The sequence below is a fragment of the Vollenhovia emeryi genome, unplaced genomic scaffold, assembly GCF_000949405.1.
Source record: "Vollenhovia emeryi isolate VEMERY1.0 unplaced genomic scaffold, V.emery_V1.0 DF939430.1, whole genome shotgun sequence".
Taxonomy (NCBI): Eukaryota; Metazoa; Arthropoda; class Insecta; order Hymenoptera; family Formicidae; genus Vollenhovia; species Vollenhovia emeryi.
In genome coordinates, this window is record NW_011966936.1 from 37,797 (window position 1) to 56,448 (window position 18,652).

The 18,652-nt window shown below is 44.0% G+C and overlaps 5 protein-coding genes across 7 annotated transcripts; 3 read left to right on the plus strand and 2 right to left on the minus strand.

Annotated features, from left to right (window-relative positions):
• Nucleotides 1-256: 256 nt before the first annotated feature.
• LOC105557695 (Bardet-Biedl syndrome 4 protein homolog) lies at nt 257-6,172 on the plus strand. 2 transcript variants are annotated; one of them, XM_012005007.1, is made up of 10 exons: nt 257-421; nt 1,563-1,702; nt 2,564-2,676; nt 2,744-2,838; nt 3,048-3,210; nt 3,287-3,440; nt 3,507-3,629; nt 4,437-4,608; nt 5,516-5,733; nt 5,815-6,172. In XM_012005007.1, exons 1-10 carry the CDS (start codon nt 340-342, stop codon nt 5,938-5,940), a joined length of 1,386 nt encoding a protein of 461 aa, XP_011860397.1. In that variant the 5' UTR covers nt 257-339; the 3' UTR covers nt 5,941-6,172. The 2 variants fall into 2 exon arrangements, with proteins under 2 accessions (XP_011860397.1, XP_011860398.1); XM_012005008.1 differs by having other exon boundaries at nt 5,540-5,733.
• On the minus strand, nt 6,169-9,193 carry LOC105557694 (thyrotropin-releasing hormone receptor). Its single transcript, XM_012005006.1, has 5 exons — nt 8,651-9,193; nt 7,619-8,578; nt 7,435-7,546; nt 7,131-7,315; nt 6,169-6,995 (listed from the first exon to the last, which is right to left on the minus strand). Exons 2-5 carry the CDS (start codon nt 8,287-8,289, stop codon nt 6,524-6,526), a joined length of 1,440 nt encoding a protein of 479 aa, XP_011860396.1. The 5' UTR covers nt 8,290-8,578; nt 8,651-9,193; the 3' UTR covers nt 6,169-6,523.
• Nucleotides 8,611-12,861, minus strand: LOC105557693. 2 transcript variants are annotated; one of them, XM_012005003.1, is made up of 5 exons: nt 11,044-12,861; nt 10,616-10,933; nt 10,210-10,549; nt 9,635-10,110; nt 8,611-9,548 (listed from the first exon to the last, which is right to left on the minus strand). In XM_012005003.1, exons 1-5 carry the CDS (start codon nt 11,798-11,800, stop codon nt 9,205-9,207), a joined length of 2,235 nt encoding a protein of 744 aa, XP_011860393.1. In that variant the 5' UTR covers nt 11,801-12,861; the 3' UTR covers nt 8,611-9,204. The 2 variants fall into 2 exon arrangements, with proteins under 2 accessions (XP_011860393.1, XP_011860394.1); XM_012005004.1 differs by having other exon boundaries at nt 9,244-9,501.
• A 22-nt stretch (nt 12,862-12,883) lies between these two features.
• Nucleotides 12,884-15,888, plus strand: LOC105557692. The gene has a single exon (XM_012005002.1). It carries the CDS (start codon nt 13,547-13,549, stop codon nt 15,554-15,556), a length of 2,010 nt encoding a protein of 669 aa, XP_011860392.1. The 5' UTR covers nt 12,884-13,546; the 3' UTR covers nt 15,557-15,888.
• A 116-nt stretch (nt 15,889-16,004) lies between these two features.
• Nucleotides 16,005-17,909, plus strand: LOC105557702. Its single transcript, XM_012005016.1, has 3 exons — nt 16,005-16,146; nt 16,203-16,260; nt 16,760-17,909. Exons 1-3 carry the CDS (start codon nt 16,086-16,088, stop codon nt 17,736-17,738), a joined length of 1,098 nt encoding a protein of 365 aa, XP_011860406.1. The 5' UTR covers nt 16,005-16,085; the 3' UTR covers nt 17,739-17,909.
• Nucleotides 17,910-18,652: the final 743 nt, after the last annotated feature.

Below are 18,652 nucleotides of genomic sequence, written 5' to 3' on the forward strand. Positions count from 1 at the left end.
GTGGCCTTTACGGTTTTCATTTCTTCAACGCGCTCGGCTAATCCTAAGTTTCGGACGTGCGGCGCAAATTCCTTCCGATCTCCACGTACCACAGCGGAAGCTCGCGCGCGTAGTGTCGTAGGTGTCGTAAGTCTTTCGATTTGAACTGCGATACATTTGAATTTGGCGCGCGTGTGTCGCTAGTGACATCGTTCGAATCGATCTCTCGCAGCGATCAGCGTCGCGTGCGCGCGCGCGCGAAAGTTGCCATGGCGATGAAATTTACAAAACACAATTCTCGCACGAGGCCAAGCGCGCCTCGAAGCTCAAAGAGAAATCGTCCTTCATCTCGCCACGGTAATGGCAAATGACATTCTCAGCAACGGTCGTTTACGGGAAAATATCGTTGTACAACGAACGAGAAACGACCGAAGCAACCGAGGTATCTATGATATACAGGGTGGGGCAAGAACTTTGATCACCTGGAATATCTCCGCTACTTTTTGAGATATCAAAATATTTTAATTACACAAGGCGTGAAGAGCGCTATAATATGCCAACGACAATTTTTTTTGGGTGGAGGCGCTTCAAAGGATTCAAGGTCATCTCAATTTTTTTAAACGGCATGCTATACTTTTTTATCCTTGATGCAATAGTGGACGTTGAGACAATTCCTATGACCTACACAGTGTATTCAAAAAGTTCCAGGACTGGTCGCACACAGATCAAACAACGTCATGTATTGACTTCTCTTTAATATCAAGCTTCTACATAGTCTCCCGCCAATTCGATACAACGCTTAGAACGAGTCTTCAGGTCCATCATCGCCTTCTGGAATGCCTCCACTGGAATATACTGTTCAGTTCCTTTGTCACCGCCTTTTCAATCGCCTCTACTGACTCATATCCGTGTCCCTTCAACTTCAATTTTAGCTTAGGAAACAAAAAATAGTCGGGGGGGGGGGGACAGATCAAGTGAGTTGGAACGACTTTTAAAACGAATGCGACGTGTGAGGCCAAAAGTGTTGGAGAGCGGAGAGTGGTGGCTGTTGCACGACAATGCACCGGCTCACAAGTCCATTATCGTACAGGAGTTTTTGACGAAAAGGCAAGTTGTGAGCATCAACCACCCTGCGTACTCACCTGATCTGTCCCTCCCCCAGACTATTTTTTGTTTCCCAAGCTAAAATTGAAGTTGAAGGGACACCGATATGAGTCAGTAGAGGCGATTGAAAAGGCGGTGACAAAGGAACTGAACAGTATATTCCAGTGGAGGCGTTCCAGAAGGCGATTGGACCTGAAGATTCGTTCTAAGCGTTGTATCGAATTGGCGGGAGACTATGTAGAAGCTTGATATTAAAGAGGAGTCAATACATGGCGTTGTTTGATCTGTGTGCGACCAGTCCTGGAACTTTTTGAATACACTGTGTATATTACAAGGTCATTTGGCATTAATAAAGTAGTAAAAAAACAATTATTCTTACATTACTGGAGATGCTCGAAGTGATGTATTAAGAACGTCACTTTCTTACGTCGTTTCTTACCCGACGTACCGGCTATAGAGAGCTTGTTTGTTGGCCGCAGCACCAGACATCCCAGCTATAGAGAGTCGCAATTGGTTGTTACATCGACATTACACGAGACACGAGTACAGCGCTTGCAAGCTACTCATCGAGCAGGAATTGACCAAATCGAACGCTCATGAATACGCCAATTACTTGAAGGTGAGATCAAGTATACATCGCGTCGGACTATATACAGGGTGAGGACAAAGTACCGGACCGGTGAAATATCTCGACAAATATGGGAGATACGGAAAAATGTTTCAGACAAAAGTTGTACGGTTTCAAGAGGGCTATATAATGGTAAAATAAATTTTCGACGAAGATTAATTTTTCATGGTCACATGGAGGTCGCTGTCATTTTTTGAAATGCAACTCCCTATTGTTTATTATACTATCTTATTCAATTAGTTAACGTGTACAACTTTCGTCATTTTTTGATTTGCCTAATACTTTTGGAGATATTCAAGAGAAAATTTACAACTTTTTCAACGTTTTGTTTATAATATATCGATAACTGTTTGTCGGAGGGAAAAGGAATATGCTATATTGCAATGGTATTTCAATTATTGAACATTTTGTGTATGTAAATTTTATATGTTACAATACATAAACCATTGCAACAGTATAATCCTGAGACTAAATCAGGTAAAAAAGTCCTGTACTACTTTTCCCTCCGACAAACATTATCGAGAGATTATAAGCTAAACATTGAAAAAGTTATAAATTTTCTCTTGAATATCTCAAAAAGTATTAGGCGAATAAAAAAATGTTTCAGACAAAAGTTGTTCATATATTAATTATAGTAGAATAAGATAGCATAATAAACAATAGGGAGTTCCTAATTAAAAAAATTGACGGCGACCTCCATATAACCATAAAAAATTAATTTTACCATTATATAGCCCTTTTAAAACCGTACAACTTTTGTCTGAAACATTTTTCCGTATCTCCCATATTTGAGATATTTCACCGGTCCGGTACTTTGTACTCACCCTGTATACATATTTCTCGTCCTCGTAGGGCTTAATTCTCAGAAAGGAAGGCAAGATTCAAGATTCCCTGGATTGCTTTCAGACCGCGTACAATGTCAATTCGACAAACCTTGATAATGTTAAACAGATAGCGAAATCGCTGTAAGTGATACGGAAGGGAAACTGTAAGTAATATAGTAATAAATTTTAAAAACACGGTAATTTTTAGATTAATCATGGGCAGTCACAAACGCGCGATAGACGCATATATGGAAGCTGAGAAGATATCCCTTTTACCAGACTGGGAAATATACCATGGCCTCGGCAAGTTATCTCGCTACGCGGTTTACTTTGCGTGGCGCACATTAGCAAAGTTTTATAAACTTGCAGATGCACATACCAGAAATGCATTTTATCCAGGAGATGTAGCTTAGCTCCACTTTGACAACTTTTGAAAACTTTGAGCATGCAAACCCCTCCCGTTCACTTGTCTGTCCATTTATAAACGGAATGATTTGTTTTGCTCCACCCAGGCGAGGCTTACGTGAAATTGAATCAGTTACAAGAGGGCAAAAAACATATCAAAAGATCAACAGAATTAACGAAAAGTGAATTGCCCAATATCGATCTCGCGAGACTCTATCTCCTAGACGATATGATTCCAGAGGCTAGAAATGCTTATACGGCAGCTTTAAAGTGAGCAACGTTCTTTCTCTCTCATTTTATCTCCCAAGTATTTTATTCCTTTCGACTATCCTTTCTCTATGCACAGCGGGAATCCCCAGAGCATCGATGCAGCGACAGAACTGGGTCTCCTGTATCTTAGAATCGGAGATACGCAACGGGCATTCCAGCAGTTTGGAGCGGCTTTAGCTCATTCACCCAATTGCGTCAAGGCAATTTTACCTATGGCTTACATAATGCAAGTGCGTGAATTTAAAAGGGAATTTAATTAAATTGCTTCGCATATGGACGTACATTTTATTTTTCAGAATCACCGAGAGTACGATGTGGCTTTATCGAAATATAAAGTTGCGGCGCAAACCATTCCAGAGTCTTCAACCCTTTGGAATAACATTGGAATGTGTCTCTACGCAAAACAAAAATATGTTGCGGTGAGTCTACTCCTCTCTGTCTTTGTCTGTATCTTGTGTGGCTTCTACTTGATTGAAGCACGATAATACAGTTACAATAACATAAATACTCGTTAAGGGGACTAACGTACATAATGTCAACAAGTATAATATCAAGATGTAAAAGAGATATTTCCTTTAGAAATGAAAAGGGGAAGGGAATCAACTTTTATTCGTATACTTGTTCTACTGCGAGCTATCGAGTTATTCAAAGCGTGTGAAATGATACGCGATAACGTTCAGTTGGGTCTGGTTACTAAAGAGCTCACAGTCCAGTGATCAGCAGGTATCAATGCTTTGATACAGAGTAGCGCAAATATCACCCCTCGCGTGCTACCGTTTATCGAATGTGGCACGTTTGGGGAAACGGGATATGCGATTTATTTATAAGACAGTAGCTGCTGCTCGGCAGCGTTTGCTGCCCCGCGGAGATTCCGACGCACAAAGAGGAATCCCTTGCGAATATACCGGAAAATCAGACGTAGCAGTATTGCGTGATATTCCATGTTGTATCTCGAAAATGCTTTGGATAGCGTCGAATTTGCGTCGGAGGCAGTCTTGTATCACGGGAGATAACAGAGGAATACACAGAAACAACTTTTTATTATTAATACTAAAGGATACTCCCGTACTTCCGACGCGATATTTAATATAACGATTCAATCATTTTGTTCTCGAGTTAAATTCGTGTTGTTGCATAAATACTCTTTTGGAAACGAAAAGGGAAACATTTGGATTATTACCGAGGGAGAAGGAGACATTAAAATATTCTTTTGCAATATTGCGCAGGCTATTAGTTCGTTGAAGCGAGCGCATTACTTGAGCCCTATGTCTTGCATCCCGTCCTGCAATCTAGGAATCGTTTTTCTCACCACTGGACAGCCTGCGTCAGCCGCGATCTATCTATGCGCTGCAGTTAGCGCTGAACCAAAGAATTGTATGCCGTATCTGTTATTAGGTTGTAAGTAGAAAAAATTAATTCAAGTCTTAATAAGTTGAGAAGGCTGTGCTCACTCCCAGATAGCACACTGAATTCACAAAGTATTCTTTAAGTTTTCTTTTTTCTGAATTGTAATTCTTTAGGAATTCATAGAAGAATACAATAAGAGTGACAGAGGAAGTTACATGCACCATAAATCGTTTTCCTGACAACTTCTTAAAGTATTCATCTCGAATTCAATAAATGTAAACTTTATGAATTCAAGGGGAATAGTGTTAGAACAAAGAGGATTACAAAATATTTACCCAATGTATGTACACATCTAATATGCAGTAACATTACACCATTATTATAATTTCTCACTCAACAGTGAGATACTCTCAACCGAAACTCGTTGACAATCGGATGATTCTTCCGTTTCGGTTCTCGTCGTTCGATTCTTTCTTTTACACAATAGAACTATTGCACAAAATTAATTGCACATAACGTTACGCACACAAAATATTGCACGTGGTAACACGCTGCACAAGAACGTCCGGATGGCGGTTAGCGGATACTCGCGCATGACAAATAATTCCTCATAAATTCTTAAAGTATTCACAGTACTGAATCGCGAAGTATTCATTATAATGAACTTCAGAAGAATACTTCAAGACGAACTGATTGAGACTAATTCTTCAAGAATTCTTCAGATATTCATTTTTTTAATTCTGTATGTTTTCTTTAAAATGAATTCTCTATGAACTTATGTTCATCTTTGTGCTATCTGGGCTGTTATCCGCTTTATTGTTAGTCCATTTTCGAATGGGAGGCAACGAGTTTTGAAAAACGTTTTAAATAAAACACGAGAGTTTTACTGTCAATAGTCAAATAGAATACATTTCGCTTAAAAATATTTACGTATTTCTTTTACGCGTGTGCTTTGTAGTAAAAATCTGTATTTTTATCTCAGTGGCTTTGAAACGTTTGGATGATCTGGAAGGCGCCGAAAGGTCACTGACGAAAGCACACGCGTTAGCTCCTCAGGATCCGCTAATATTGATTAATTATGCTGTCGTACTCGATGCTCGCGGCAAACAAGCTAATGCCACTGAAATTTTAACAGCGCTCAACGACATTATGGCTGTCGTTGAGGTTGATGCGCAGGTAATACTTAAACAGTACGCATTACGGTACTTTCTCGGTGTATTATTTATATAATACAATTGTATATCACGACGTATATAGATATCGCAAATGGCAAAGAAGCTGTCAAAGAGATTGCAACGTGAGAAAACAGAGTCAAGCACCAATCAGGAAATACCAATGGAGGAATATGAAACACGGCGCAAATTGAGCGCTGACGAAGTTTAAAATTCACCTTTCGTGTCTCTCGTCACGCGATAGTGTCTTATCCACAGGGATTTTATAGTACGGTAATAATCTTAAAGTATTGAGAGAGATAAACATAATTTATGATAAATTATATGTACCGCATTTATTTATTTATCGTACGCGTACGCAATTCTAGAGTCCAAATGTAAGCGTATACTCTTCAGTAAAATAATTTTAATATCTTGTTAAATGAAAAGCTTGTTAAACTTGGCTTTAATTACATGTCGTTATTTATTTATCTATTCGTCTCGAAAAGATACATAGATTGCGTACTGCAGGCTCTATCGAGACTGTAACGAGATAAAATTACAAAATTTCCTGTAAAGAGGTTGACTGTGCGCTCGTGCGCGCAAAGGGAAACACGTATTTATGAAATTTATTTGAATCAAAAGAGTTTGCACGCCATACACGTCGCGCATATATTTGATTTATAATGTACCTAATATTGCAGAAATTTTGTGTAAGACATTATATATATATATATATATACTTGTGAATTACATTTGATATACGTTTTAAAATAATTTCGAGAATATTTCATGAAATGACTTGCAAACTTCCGTTAAACATATGTGCTTTGTACATCGGTTTGATGCTGGTTTATCATTGACCAGTTGTTGATAATTCTGGGTTTGAACAATTGTCCAAAAATCATACGAAATTGCCGCGACATGGAGCAATATAAGATAAAGTTTATGCTGCCATTTAATAGCGCTAAGATATCCATCAGCTCTCCGAATTTGTGATAACAATTACGAAAGAAGCAATCGCCCAGAGCCGCGGAGAGTAAGCCGAGGATGCCTTGAGGGATTTCCGTCATGAGGAACAGCAACAGCACCACTACAAGCATCCTCGTCGTTCTGTCTGTTTGCTTGTCAGATTTACTTGTCCTCCGTGGATATCCATCCTTTTTATTATTATCAAACGCCTCGTTGCAATTGTCGAGATCCGGGATTCCGGACAAGCCGGTTGGCTTGGCAACTTTTACAGCGCAGTCGCTGTAGCTCTTTAAAGTCCGTTTTCTACCTTTCGTCCTAAATGAAGAGCGAGAAATTGGGCGAATATCGTAACACGGTAGCATGGTAGTGAGTGCGAACGTAACGTACTACGTAGAGTAAAAGTAAGCAAAGTAAGCAAAGTCGTTTTGGCCGAACTTTGTCTCATTTTACCTGTAAAGGATTTTTATTAGCCAGCAGATGATGACGGTGAGAAGGACGCATGGTAGAAGCTTAACGACTACGCCGAGTATCCAAAAATTTAATTGATACAGAAAGCCTTTATCGATGGAATAATCGGCGTCCACGTGATACAATACTTCCGCGATGCCGTTCTCGTAAACAGTTTGCGTTTTTATCTGACGCAAGAAAATTGAAATTTTTATCGCGCCAATCGTGGGGGGCTGTTTGGGACAATTTGGTACAAGACTAGGACAGACACGGACTGCGAGCTATATAATCGAATTAATCTACTTACTCCGAACACAAGATAGCTTGGGGCGCAAGTGAGAAGCGGAGCGAAGAAACTGCAGGAAAGAGCGATCGTGCAACGTCTCCCGGTACACCAGGTGTGACTGTACTGCGGGAATCTGGCAGAGAGAAGCGGAAACGACTTTGGCATATCTTCTTTCTCAACGCCCGAGCAGCGTGTACAAACTCACCTGATAGCGATGTACCTCCAAACGGCTAAAGTGAGCGTCAGGGCGATACTGATTGTGTGAAACAGTTGCGTGAAATGCATATGGAACAGCACGAACACGGCCCATCCGTATGGAAATATCCTGCGTTCCGGTAGCACGAGATACTTGTAAATCGCAAAAGGAATGTACTCCAACATTACCAGTACATCGGCCGTAGCCAGCCCCGTGAGAATTCGATTAATCGGCGCAGTCTTCGTGTCTTGTCTCGTAAGTACGATGATATTTAGCATATTGGTGAACGTGCCGAAGGAGCACACGACCAGAGAAGCGTAACCGTGGTAATTTTTGTATTGCGTCGCCAGATCGCGAATCACACCCTCGCAGTAACACGAGGACGCCAGCTGTGTCGTCTCGATGCGGTCGCTTCCATCTCTGGAGACTTGCTCGCCATCGCGGCTCCCAAATCTGTTATCGTTACGGCCGGCGAGGCCGTCGATGCCGAGACTGTTAGCGTAATCGATATCCTCCTCGGTTATATTCAGCCGGCGGAAGAGGTCCGTGTAATTCTGCATAATCATCGATATCACGCCTGTCGCAAAATTGCCAGCGGTCTCGGAAGTACGACGATACGTACGGGGTGGTGTATAGTCGGTTATTACCGATTTTGCATCATGATGTTCCGATATTATCATCGATCCATTATCATTTCATGTCGCAACAACTATGCCTAACTCGCGTTCAATTGTTTCATTGCTAATGGTTAATTCTTGACCGAATTGCAATTTGCATTTATCAGCTTTTGAATATTTACTCGTCGGGATTGTCGGAAAGTTACGAAAAGAAAGGAGACATTGCTCGAATTTTAATTTGATTTAATTTAATTTAGTTGATACGAGCACGCGACAGTTTCCGATGGATTGCCCATTTTCTTAGAGAGGCGCCCTTTTCCTCGCTTATTGACGTGGAAGAAATCTGGGAAATCTGGGAGAAATGATATCATTGTGTCTCGAATATGCGTGTACTTGATATATTCGTGCAAGGCAAACTACTCACAATCAGACTGTCTTACGCGCTCGCACACATGCTCACTTGCGTATACGCATTCGTACACATTTACGTGGCGTGAATCGAGTGATTTGTGTCGCGGCACCGTGGCATCCGCGTCCATCCAGAGCTCACTTGGGCAACAGGTTACCGCAACACAGCGCACTACCACGAGTAGACTCAGCTGGTGCTACTGGCGAAAATTGGCGAGCATCCTTTACTCCCCCTCGACGTTTTCCTCCTCTAAAAGAGTCTGCGCGCAGGACGTCGATGATTTATAATGGTGTGTGCGAGAGCGCTCGCACGTGTATGTGAAACGCGTATGCTCGCTTCGAATCGCGCTTGTTAAGCTCATTACAGGTGCTAACGCGACTAAGGATAATTAATGTAGAAATAGGATATATGTAATTTTGCCCTCCAGCACTTTTCCTTATCAACACAATTATCGTTGATTAACCGGCTTACATATCTATTCTTTTCTCAATAACGTTAACTCAACAAGTATGAAAATATTGGGAGCAATATCGTCATTCTTCTTTTTCTTCCGGAAACGGAAAAACAAACTAACGCGTGAATGTACAGCTTGGTTTTTCACTGTGCAACAATGGCGCTTTCAGCCAACCCTTCTCGTGAAAAAATACTATCGTGGATATCGATAATCCTATCAGTAGCATATAAAAGGACGACTGCACGTCAGACAGATTGAACGGCACGAAGCCGTCCATTTTCCTTCCGGTTCGGGCCGACTTTTCTCTCGCCAGTGACCGCTTTTGAACAATGAAGGCGTGAACGATGTGTCGGCTCCACAAGGATGGTAAGCCGGCCTCGTTCAATTGGCTGATCAATGCGTTTATCTTCTCCTTTAAAATGGAATTCTTGGGCAGCAAGTACGACAAGTAGAATTTACCTAGGACACGTGTGTGTGCGCGTGTATATATTCATATACGTGTTGCAATAAGTTATAAGAAGGGAAAATTATATTCACTCGTCTACCTGGACACTCTTCAACGAGATGAAGCAACGGCCCACCGTCCGCGTCGATCAAGTCCTCGATGACAATGGGGAAATGACTTTCCCTGGCGAACGCCGAAGCGTTGCGATGACGAGCCACGCGGCTCAGGGTGTGTACATCCGGCGTTAATTGCATCTTCTTTCGCAGGCTTCGCATGAGCGACGTCGAGTAGACGTCGCCGTTGTCGTCGAAGAGATCGCCTAGACTGGCGGAAGTCGAGAGTACCGGCAATCCCGAAGCGTCGAGATCGCGAAGACTGTCGATGTCTGGATAGTACATGTCGTGCGCGAAACTGTTGTACAAGATACCGCTGAAGATTCCAACTAGAGTGACGTTAGCGAGGAGAATGCCCGACAGTAATATCCTTTCCGCGTTTGTGTTTGGTAATTTCTGCGGGCAACCAGCGTTCAGCAGAAACGACCGATAGATGGTCGCGCGGAAGCTTTTCTTTCCTGTCCTGAAAGTCAATAGACTGATGTAGCTCTTGCTTTATCTTCGTCGCACGGAGATGAGTAATTGGCGTTGGAAATATCGCGCGCAGAGACGATTACTGTACCTTCCTGGAGTAAATACTTGCAAAAAGTACCATGTCAGATAGGTGAAAACGTGCGTCAGCATCGAGCAGATCCAAACCGAGAGCGGGAAGAAGTGATATATTCGAATCCCTTTGGGTATCTTGGTTGCTTTAGGCACCACCACGCATAATCTGTCAAAGTCCACGTACGCGCTAAAGTCTACGTCTTCCTTGGGATTCGTGCTGTATTTCTTTACGAAGAAAGGCACGAAGCAGATGTCCGTTCTACCGTGCACTATGTCGCCTGTGTAAGCTGGCTGTTGTATTATCGGATATTCAAACGGAAAAAGCAACGGCAACAACAACAACGACAACAAACAAACTATAACAGCAATTATACTTGCGAACACCAGGGTGTTCGAAATATCGTATTACGTGACGTAAGTACCTATAGCACCGACGTATGTCCCATTGGGTAATCGATAGCCAAATGATTTGTTATCCGACGGATGTACGTGTTCTACTTGAAAATTCATGCTTCGTGCTATCGTATTCAGCAGTAGCTCGTCAAATCCCTTGAAGATGCCGGCATAATCCTGATTTGATCGGTCTTTCGTCGGTTCTGCGAGCGTTTCGCCTCGCATAAAGTAGCCCACTTTTAATTCGTATCCATTCAGATTGTTCGTACGACGAGATGTCAACTGCGACAGCACGCTTGACGCCTCTTCCGCCGTCTTCACATTGATAATTTCGACCTCGCCCCACACTGAAATCACAGAGCAGACCCTTTTCTACGCGTACATACACCGGAATATGAATTGTTTTATTGTGTCGAGCGATTTCACCGGTAATCTTTCTTACAGAGTCTTTACTTACAATTAGAGACGTAGGAATCACCAGAATCGTTGGCTTTGGCAAACGGATTGTAAGTGCGGACAATTCGAATGGTGTCCTCTGCGAGAATCGCCTCGGAGACAAAAATCTTTTGCACCTTGCGTCTCGACCACAACGTCCTCAAGATATCGTCGATCTTCGAGTCGGGCTCGTCCGACAGTCCATGCTCTTCGGGGTAGCGTGCGATCAGGACGATAAATCGATCGTGTGAATTCCACTTGAAAGTCGTGGCATCATCCCTCGAGATTTGATCGAAGGAACGTATGTCTCTCGTGAGAATTACGTGCACGTTCCACGTGTCTCTATCAAAGCTCCCGTCGTTCCGTACCAGAGTCTCTCCGGCTGCGTTATTCGACGGCGTTACTCGATTACAAGTAAGCGCGTCACCGGATGCAATCTTCCAGATCGACGATCGTTTCGCGTACCTTGCATCTCTGTCAGCTCGCTCGTCGTTACTCGCGACGAGAGATGCAGCATTTTCCGTGTTGCGAAGCGCATGAATCCTTGATACGATCGTTGCCTCGCACTTGCGCGCGATATCGTGTACGAAAGCCTGCAAGCATTGCTCGAGGAAGATCGAACTCGCGCCACTCTCGAGCACATCGTGGAAATTCACGGTTTTAATGTCTTTCATCGAGCAAATGACGTTGCTCCAAAATTCCGCAGCGTTATGCCATCGGCAATCGCTGCTCGATACTGCATGCAGAAGAGCTAATAATGTCGCGAATTGGCGAATCATTTGCAGGCGATTGAATTTACGTGACGAGAGAGAGAGAGAGAGATATATGTGTCAACGTACCATGTTTGCGAATCTCAAGGGACTCACGAGCGCTCCCTTATTTATGCGATTTAACACTGACGCTGGATCACTTCAACTTTTTCCCCATACAAACGTTCTCATTCGTTATGTACAGTCAAATCGTACATCACTCACCCTTATCGTTAGCCTCACTCTCTTTTTCCCTTCTCTATCGCGTCCCTCGACTATCGTGTCACATCACTTTGGGCACGTCTATCTTCGATCGTGCTCGCTCTTTTAATGCTTTTATGTTTATAAGAGCGGCATCAACACATATATTGCGCTCTTCAGATTATGGATAAGGCTCGATCAAAATAAACCTATATCGCTCTCGTTTCCCGTTCGATTTTACGTGCGCTTTAAAAAGCTAATACACTCTTGTCACCGACTTTTTTTCCGTTGTGACTCATTCGAGACATTTCTGCAAGAAACAAATTAGTCAGGTTTAAGGCTTCACCTCGAGTTTGACGATAAGACAATGACACGTTGCGAGTAACACTTTGTTCCCGTTGCAGGCACATTCGCGCGCTCGTATGTTGTACCAGTTCGCGATAATAATAGAAATTTGATGGAAACGAGGAAGTAGAATGTGTTTTCGTTCGTAACGGAAACTAGCACTGGTATTTGCATTCGCGCGAGAATCATTGCGTCGTATAACTAAGCTTTTAACTTAATGACGTGTCGGCAACTTGACGAGGGGAAGAGTAAACGTTTGCTCAATTTACCCGAGGTAAACATTGGGAACTGAGAAAAGGAATGAGACGGTAACGACGATAACGATTTCTAGTAGACTATAGTAGCGGACAAATGCTAAGCGAGTTCACGTAGCGGACTAGTTATTCCTCGGTCGCTTATCCCTTCACCATCGCTTCATCGGCATCGTATCAATTTCTCTCCAAGTTTGAAATTGTATGGCACCGTCTGAATAAACTCCGGATCGTGGCTACAATGGTATATGACATTGCTTGAATATTTTGCAGAGGAAGTGTACGTACAAGAGCAAATATACCACTCGCTGTCGATTCCGTTAATGGAACTCTCGCTAGAACGCAAAAGATATGACGCTAGCTCGGATGGCTGTCCAGCTACCTCGTATTCTCACGTCGTTCCTCTAACGCGCGAGGAGGAACAACGGAGATAAAACGAAGATGGGTAAATTGCGAGCTTCCTGGAAGAAATGGTCGATCATCATTTCGCGACGATGATAAATTTGACTTTAATACTCTTTTCTTCTTCTTTTTTTCGGGTCGCTATCGCAGCGAGTGATTTACGAAGTCTCCTCTTTCAATTTCACGCGACTACGAAGCGTCGTAATGATGCTCACTAATCACGACAATTAGTATTGACAAGCTTCAGCTCGTGAAAATGCAATAAAATACTACTCGGAGCTTGAAACGACGCTAACGATGCTCCCTCCCTGTGCCGCGATTAATCCTCCGTACTTCTATCTAGGCATCACGATTCCTATCTACCGTGGTAGCGCGCGCGACACCACCTTCCTTTAACATATACGTATATGTATTTCTTATTAACTATGTATGTCGACCCGTGCCATCTGTATAAAAGTCACTTACTCGCCTTACTTTCCGGCGTTGATCACTGTTCGCGCGAAGCGAATCCCGCGGAACACCGGCACAGTTTGAGGCACGTTTTGAAAGAGCTTGACGGCTTCCGCTAACAATAAACATGTCGCTAACAATATCCTTCTATTTGTTGATGTCGTTGTCAACGTTAACAGCGAGACCAAGTACCGAGACTACAGTAGACGAAGCGAAGTACGAGATGACGGTGAGAAAGTACCTGTCGAGATCGGCATTTCCGACGGAGAACTTGAGAATGTGTGAGAATTTGCGAATTATTGTGAATTACGTTCACGGCGCGCAAGCAATTCACCCATCGATATTTTCCCTCGTTTCTTCCGATGGTCGGTCCAGCTTTGTCGACGTTTTATCAAAGTACGTGGCGAGCGAGTCTATCGTTAGCTACAAAATCACGACAACGGACTTTTCGCGCAAGTACACGTGGCAGAGTCGCATCGATCTTACATGGGTCTTCATCGTCGACGGTATGAATATTTTAAATTCTTTCGTGCACGAGCAGAGCCACATCTGGAAGGCTCCCAATCAGTACCTGGTGATCGACACCGCTCCGAATGCGACTCGGCCGGGAGAGGTGTTTGAGAAAGTCTGGAAGTTGTACGGCGTCTATAGGATCGTCATTATTTCGCTAGAGGATGACTTCCGATGTCTGAGCAGATATCTGCCGTTCGAGAAGAATCGGCAAAACGAATACGGCGTCGTACGTAAGGTCTGCTTGACCGGCCTAACGGGCCGACGAGACAACGTCGAGCTGTACGCCAACTTTGAAAACCTGAACGGGTATCCTGTACGCGTGGTTGTATTTCCGTCTCTGATGATGCGAGTCGACGAAGCCGCTTCGTCGACGGGGAACCCGAGATTCAGCGGACTGGACGCGGACGTGATGCTGCTGTTGGAGCGAGCGATGGGAGCCTGGTTTCGTGTCAATGTCTTTAGCGTCGTCAACTCTACCAACGGGGACGCCGGAGATCCGTTTCACCACACTCTTCAGTATATCGAGAGCGGCGAGTCGGAGATGATCATCACCAGTTTCTTCGTTCAGGAGTACCGAAGGTACAAGGAGTATCGAAAGTACGAATTTACAGCTGGCATTTACGAGGACAAGCTGTGCTTGATCGCGCCCACGGCCGGCTTCGTCCCGAAATCGTACATGCCTGTGATGTCATTCGCGCCCGACCTGTGGCTGGCACTGGCGGTATACAACGTTCTCGTGTCCGTCCTCTGGTTCCTCGTCACGTACTACAGCGTGTCGTTTCGCCGGCGGCAGGCCGTTCTTCTCCCCTTGGCGAGTACGAGGTCCTCCTCACGGCGATCGGATTTATCGCCGCCGAGAATACATCCTTACGTCTTGTCCTGCTTCGATCTCGTCGAAGCTTCCTGTTACCCGCTGAAGGAGAAGGCCGGCGGTGGCACAACCGCCCAGAGAGCACTCTTGATCGGCACGCTCTTCTTCGGGCTCATCGTCACCGGCCTCTATCAAAGTTGCCTCATGTCCAGCTTGAGCGATCCCTTTCATTATCCCGAACTGAACACCTTGGAGGATGTCGCTGCCTCCAATTTCACCATCATCACCAAGTACTACAATCTGAAGGAGAACACGTTCACGGGGAACACCACGCTGGATAACAAATTGCGGAGCAAGCTTCAAGTGTTTGTCTCGAAGGAGCGCACCTACGCCGCCGTGGCCTTCGGCAGGAGGACGATCGCCATCAGCCGTTACGCCTCGGTCAAGCTGAGCGACATGTCCAGGTACTACGACGTCGACGGTAACGAGCTGCTCCACATAGTCGAGGAATACCCGACCACTTACTTGCTGTCCTACGTCACGAGACTCCACTCGCCGTATCAGGAGAGAGTCAACGGACTATTGCTTAGGATGCAGGAGGCGGGTCTCGTTTATCTCTGGTACGAACGCATGGTTTATCCGTGGCGCGTGGTCGAGCAGAGGAGAAGGGTGGCCAAAAGCGAGAGGAAGATTAAACTGACCATGGACCACTACTCTCTCACTTTTGTCGGGCTCACGCTCGGTTTGTTCTCTTGCACCCTCGTGTTCCTCGCGGAACTTTATTTCGCCAGGATCTCGTCTCGTTCGTCGTAAAAGTCGAAGAGTCGCCGTTTTTCGGCACAACTCATCATCCTCAACTCGCCGTCTTTATCGATGATTATCTGACTCTAAATCTAAACAATTTTCTCAACTCAATTGGAAAATTTACATCTGATATGAGCTCGATATACAATATATCTAATGTGTATATAAATTCTTGCGTGACAACACCAGACACTTGGCCACGACGATTCCATCTCGGCAGCTGTTTCATTCGCAGCACTCTCGAGTTTGATTAATCGAGCATAATGTACGGGCTTTGTCTCCCTCGCTATCGATCGCGAAAAAACAAGTCCTTTATTCACGATATAATTGCTCGAGATAACACGGCGTCGTGCTAACGAGTTGGCGCTAAAACAACATTCTAGAGAGAAACGGAGTTTATTTTAAGAATCTACGAAAATACGCGCCTACGTGTCCTTCTCGCTACCTCTCTGTCTCTCTCTCTTGAAAAAGAGGAGGATGAAGACGAAGAAGACGCTCAGTCGTCGTTCGCTGGGTCGTTGCTCGACTTTATAGAGTCATGGCTTCTCACAGTCAGAGGCACGCACTATTGGCAACGATTCTAATCACTATTTGTTTAGGTACGTATGCAACTTGTTTGATATGTAATTAAACTACAGGATAAATTCTTTCATAGATGTGTCATCGATCGTCGCCGCTGCCGCTGCCGCCATGTGGAATCCGAAAACATCTAGGTGATTATTCATTTTATGTCCCAGATAGCCAGTGTGAGCACTTAAGTTGCTTTCACATTGCTAAGAAAAATGTTAGCATCTTGCTGTGCATCTATGTCGTTTGTTGTGCTGTTGTTTGCTAGCATTTGGTGTCGGAAATGAAACATTTCCATGATTCAAACATTATGCTAGCATTAAGTGCTTGGTCAGATGTAATAGATATAACATGTTTATATCAGTTAGAAAATTGAAAACAATATATGCCAATTCTTTGTTAACAGTATGCCTGTTCGATGTGCTCTCTCTTTAGCTGTGCATTTAATTACGACAATATGTTAACATTATGCTAGCTGTACTTAAATCACTCAAACATTGAATTCATATTCCCAGGAAAAAGCCAGCATCAGTTGCTGGCATTTTATTTCCATACATTGCTTGAGCATACCGGCTATCTGGGGTGCTAGCCAAATGAAGACCACGCGATCTAATTAATGATAATTTAACGCGATACGTGGTCTAGGTACGCGGGTGGTTACAACCTGGGCGAGGGACCGGTGTTCTACGAGGCGTACTATCCGGATACTCGCGACGATCGTCCGGAGAAACGCTACTTTGGCCGAAATACGGTACTGGAGACGAGTTTTCAGGTGCCCTTGGAACGCTTCGCCTACTCGGCCGAGACCGGCCCGGATCACCCCATCTCGATCAACGAATCGTTCGTCGTTGTGGACAACGCGGGGACTTTGCCGAGAGAAGAACGGAGAGCGGTAATATCTCGGCGTAATTACGACGCGATCACGAGTCCACTTGCGCCTCTTCCCGACGAACGTCCGACCATACGCGTCGACGATGAGGAACCGCGGGTTGCGAATATCGAGGAAATTTCCAAGCTCGTTAGGAGGGCGATTTCACGCGATCTCGAAAATTGGAATGCTCTCGAGGGATATCTCGATCGTACGATCCATCAGGATGGACCTCGGCTGGGAATGCACGGAGCTCAAGATTCGCCGGATCAACGGCCGTCGATTCTCGAGGTGTCGTTGCCTGGATTGTCTAGATTGCCTCGAAAATTGGACGGAAAACAACGACCTATATATCTCGAGGAGGTCGATACGAATGCAAGTACTGCAGCGACGAGCGAAACGAGAGTCGGCGGGGCGCGAGCTGTTGATACACCACCGCCGATCGACGTTATCTCCGACTCGTTACCTTTGGAAAACATTTTTCAGCCGCGGCCTCAATTGATCAAATACACGTTTTTCAAGAGACCAGCGTCTCGGCGGCTCGCGCACGCGCGCGACAAACAAGACGAGTCTACGACGAGTCTACCACAGACCACCGTTGGCAATCTCGTTCGTGAAGAGAACGTCAAAGTGACGTCCATCGAAGTAAGCGAATTGCCGCGGCACAAAACGCGCCATCGTCACGGTGAATGGCCCAAACGAGATTATTCCGTTCGTCGCCGCTCGCGACCCACTCATCATCCGACTGTCTCATAGAAACGAAACGTAATTGTAATTAATCAATTTATACCTCATATAGCTTCTTCCGCCCTCTATCGCTACATACATTTACATACATGTAAGTCAGTAAGTGTATCATTAAGCAATACTGACACACTGTACCGTCTCAAACTATTTATTGAATATATACCATTGAATATACATGCAACAACTATATGTATGTCCTTTACAGCGTATTGATGCTTGTTATATAAAATAATTTTCTGCGACTTATCTCCTTACGCAAAAGGAAAGCTGGCTCTTATTAGATTATTAGTGCAACTTGTCCTAACGATTCGATCGAACGATCTTTCTACGTTAACACATCAACTCGATATACAGCATATAACGAATGTATCCTATCAGTTTCTAGTTAAACTACAAAACATTATAGGCTTTGGATTGTACGCATAGAGTGAAACAAGCGCGGCTGTATCAATTTAGGACGTTTTTTTTCTCTACACGATCCTAAGAATCTCTTGCGAATGTCATGGAGACGCTTTACACAGCTGGAATGTTTGCACAACTCTTTCTCTATAATCTGGTACGCTCGTAATGTGAAATGTGATGTAAACCAGAAGTAACTATTCCGATCAGGCCGATCAGTCCGATACGTCAATCGTGAAGATAAGTACGAGGATGAAACCGCGAGTACTTAACAGATAGCCTACTCTACTGGAACACAACCTTTTTTGGTGAATAGTCTCAGTCAGCTATATCTACGATTTTACATTTATTTCATTGAGCTTATTACTTGTTGAACGTTAAGCTAAAATTGTCTTATTGTTAGGGAAAGCAGTTTCTCTGCGTCTCTAAAAAAAAATAATAATAATAACTCTATGAATCCCTAATTCTTATTCGATCTAAAAGAGGTATCAGTTGTGACACGCGCAGCGCTGTTGCGGAAAAAT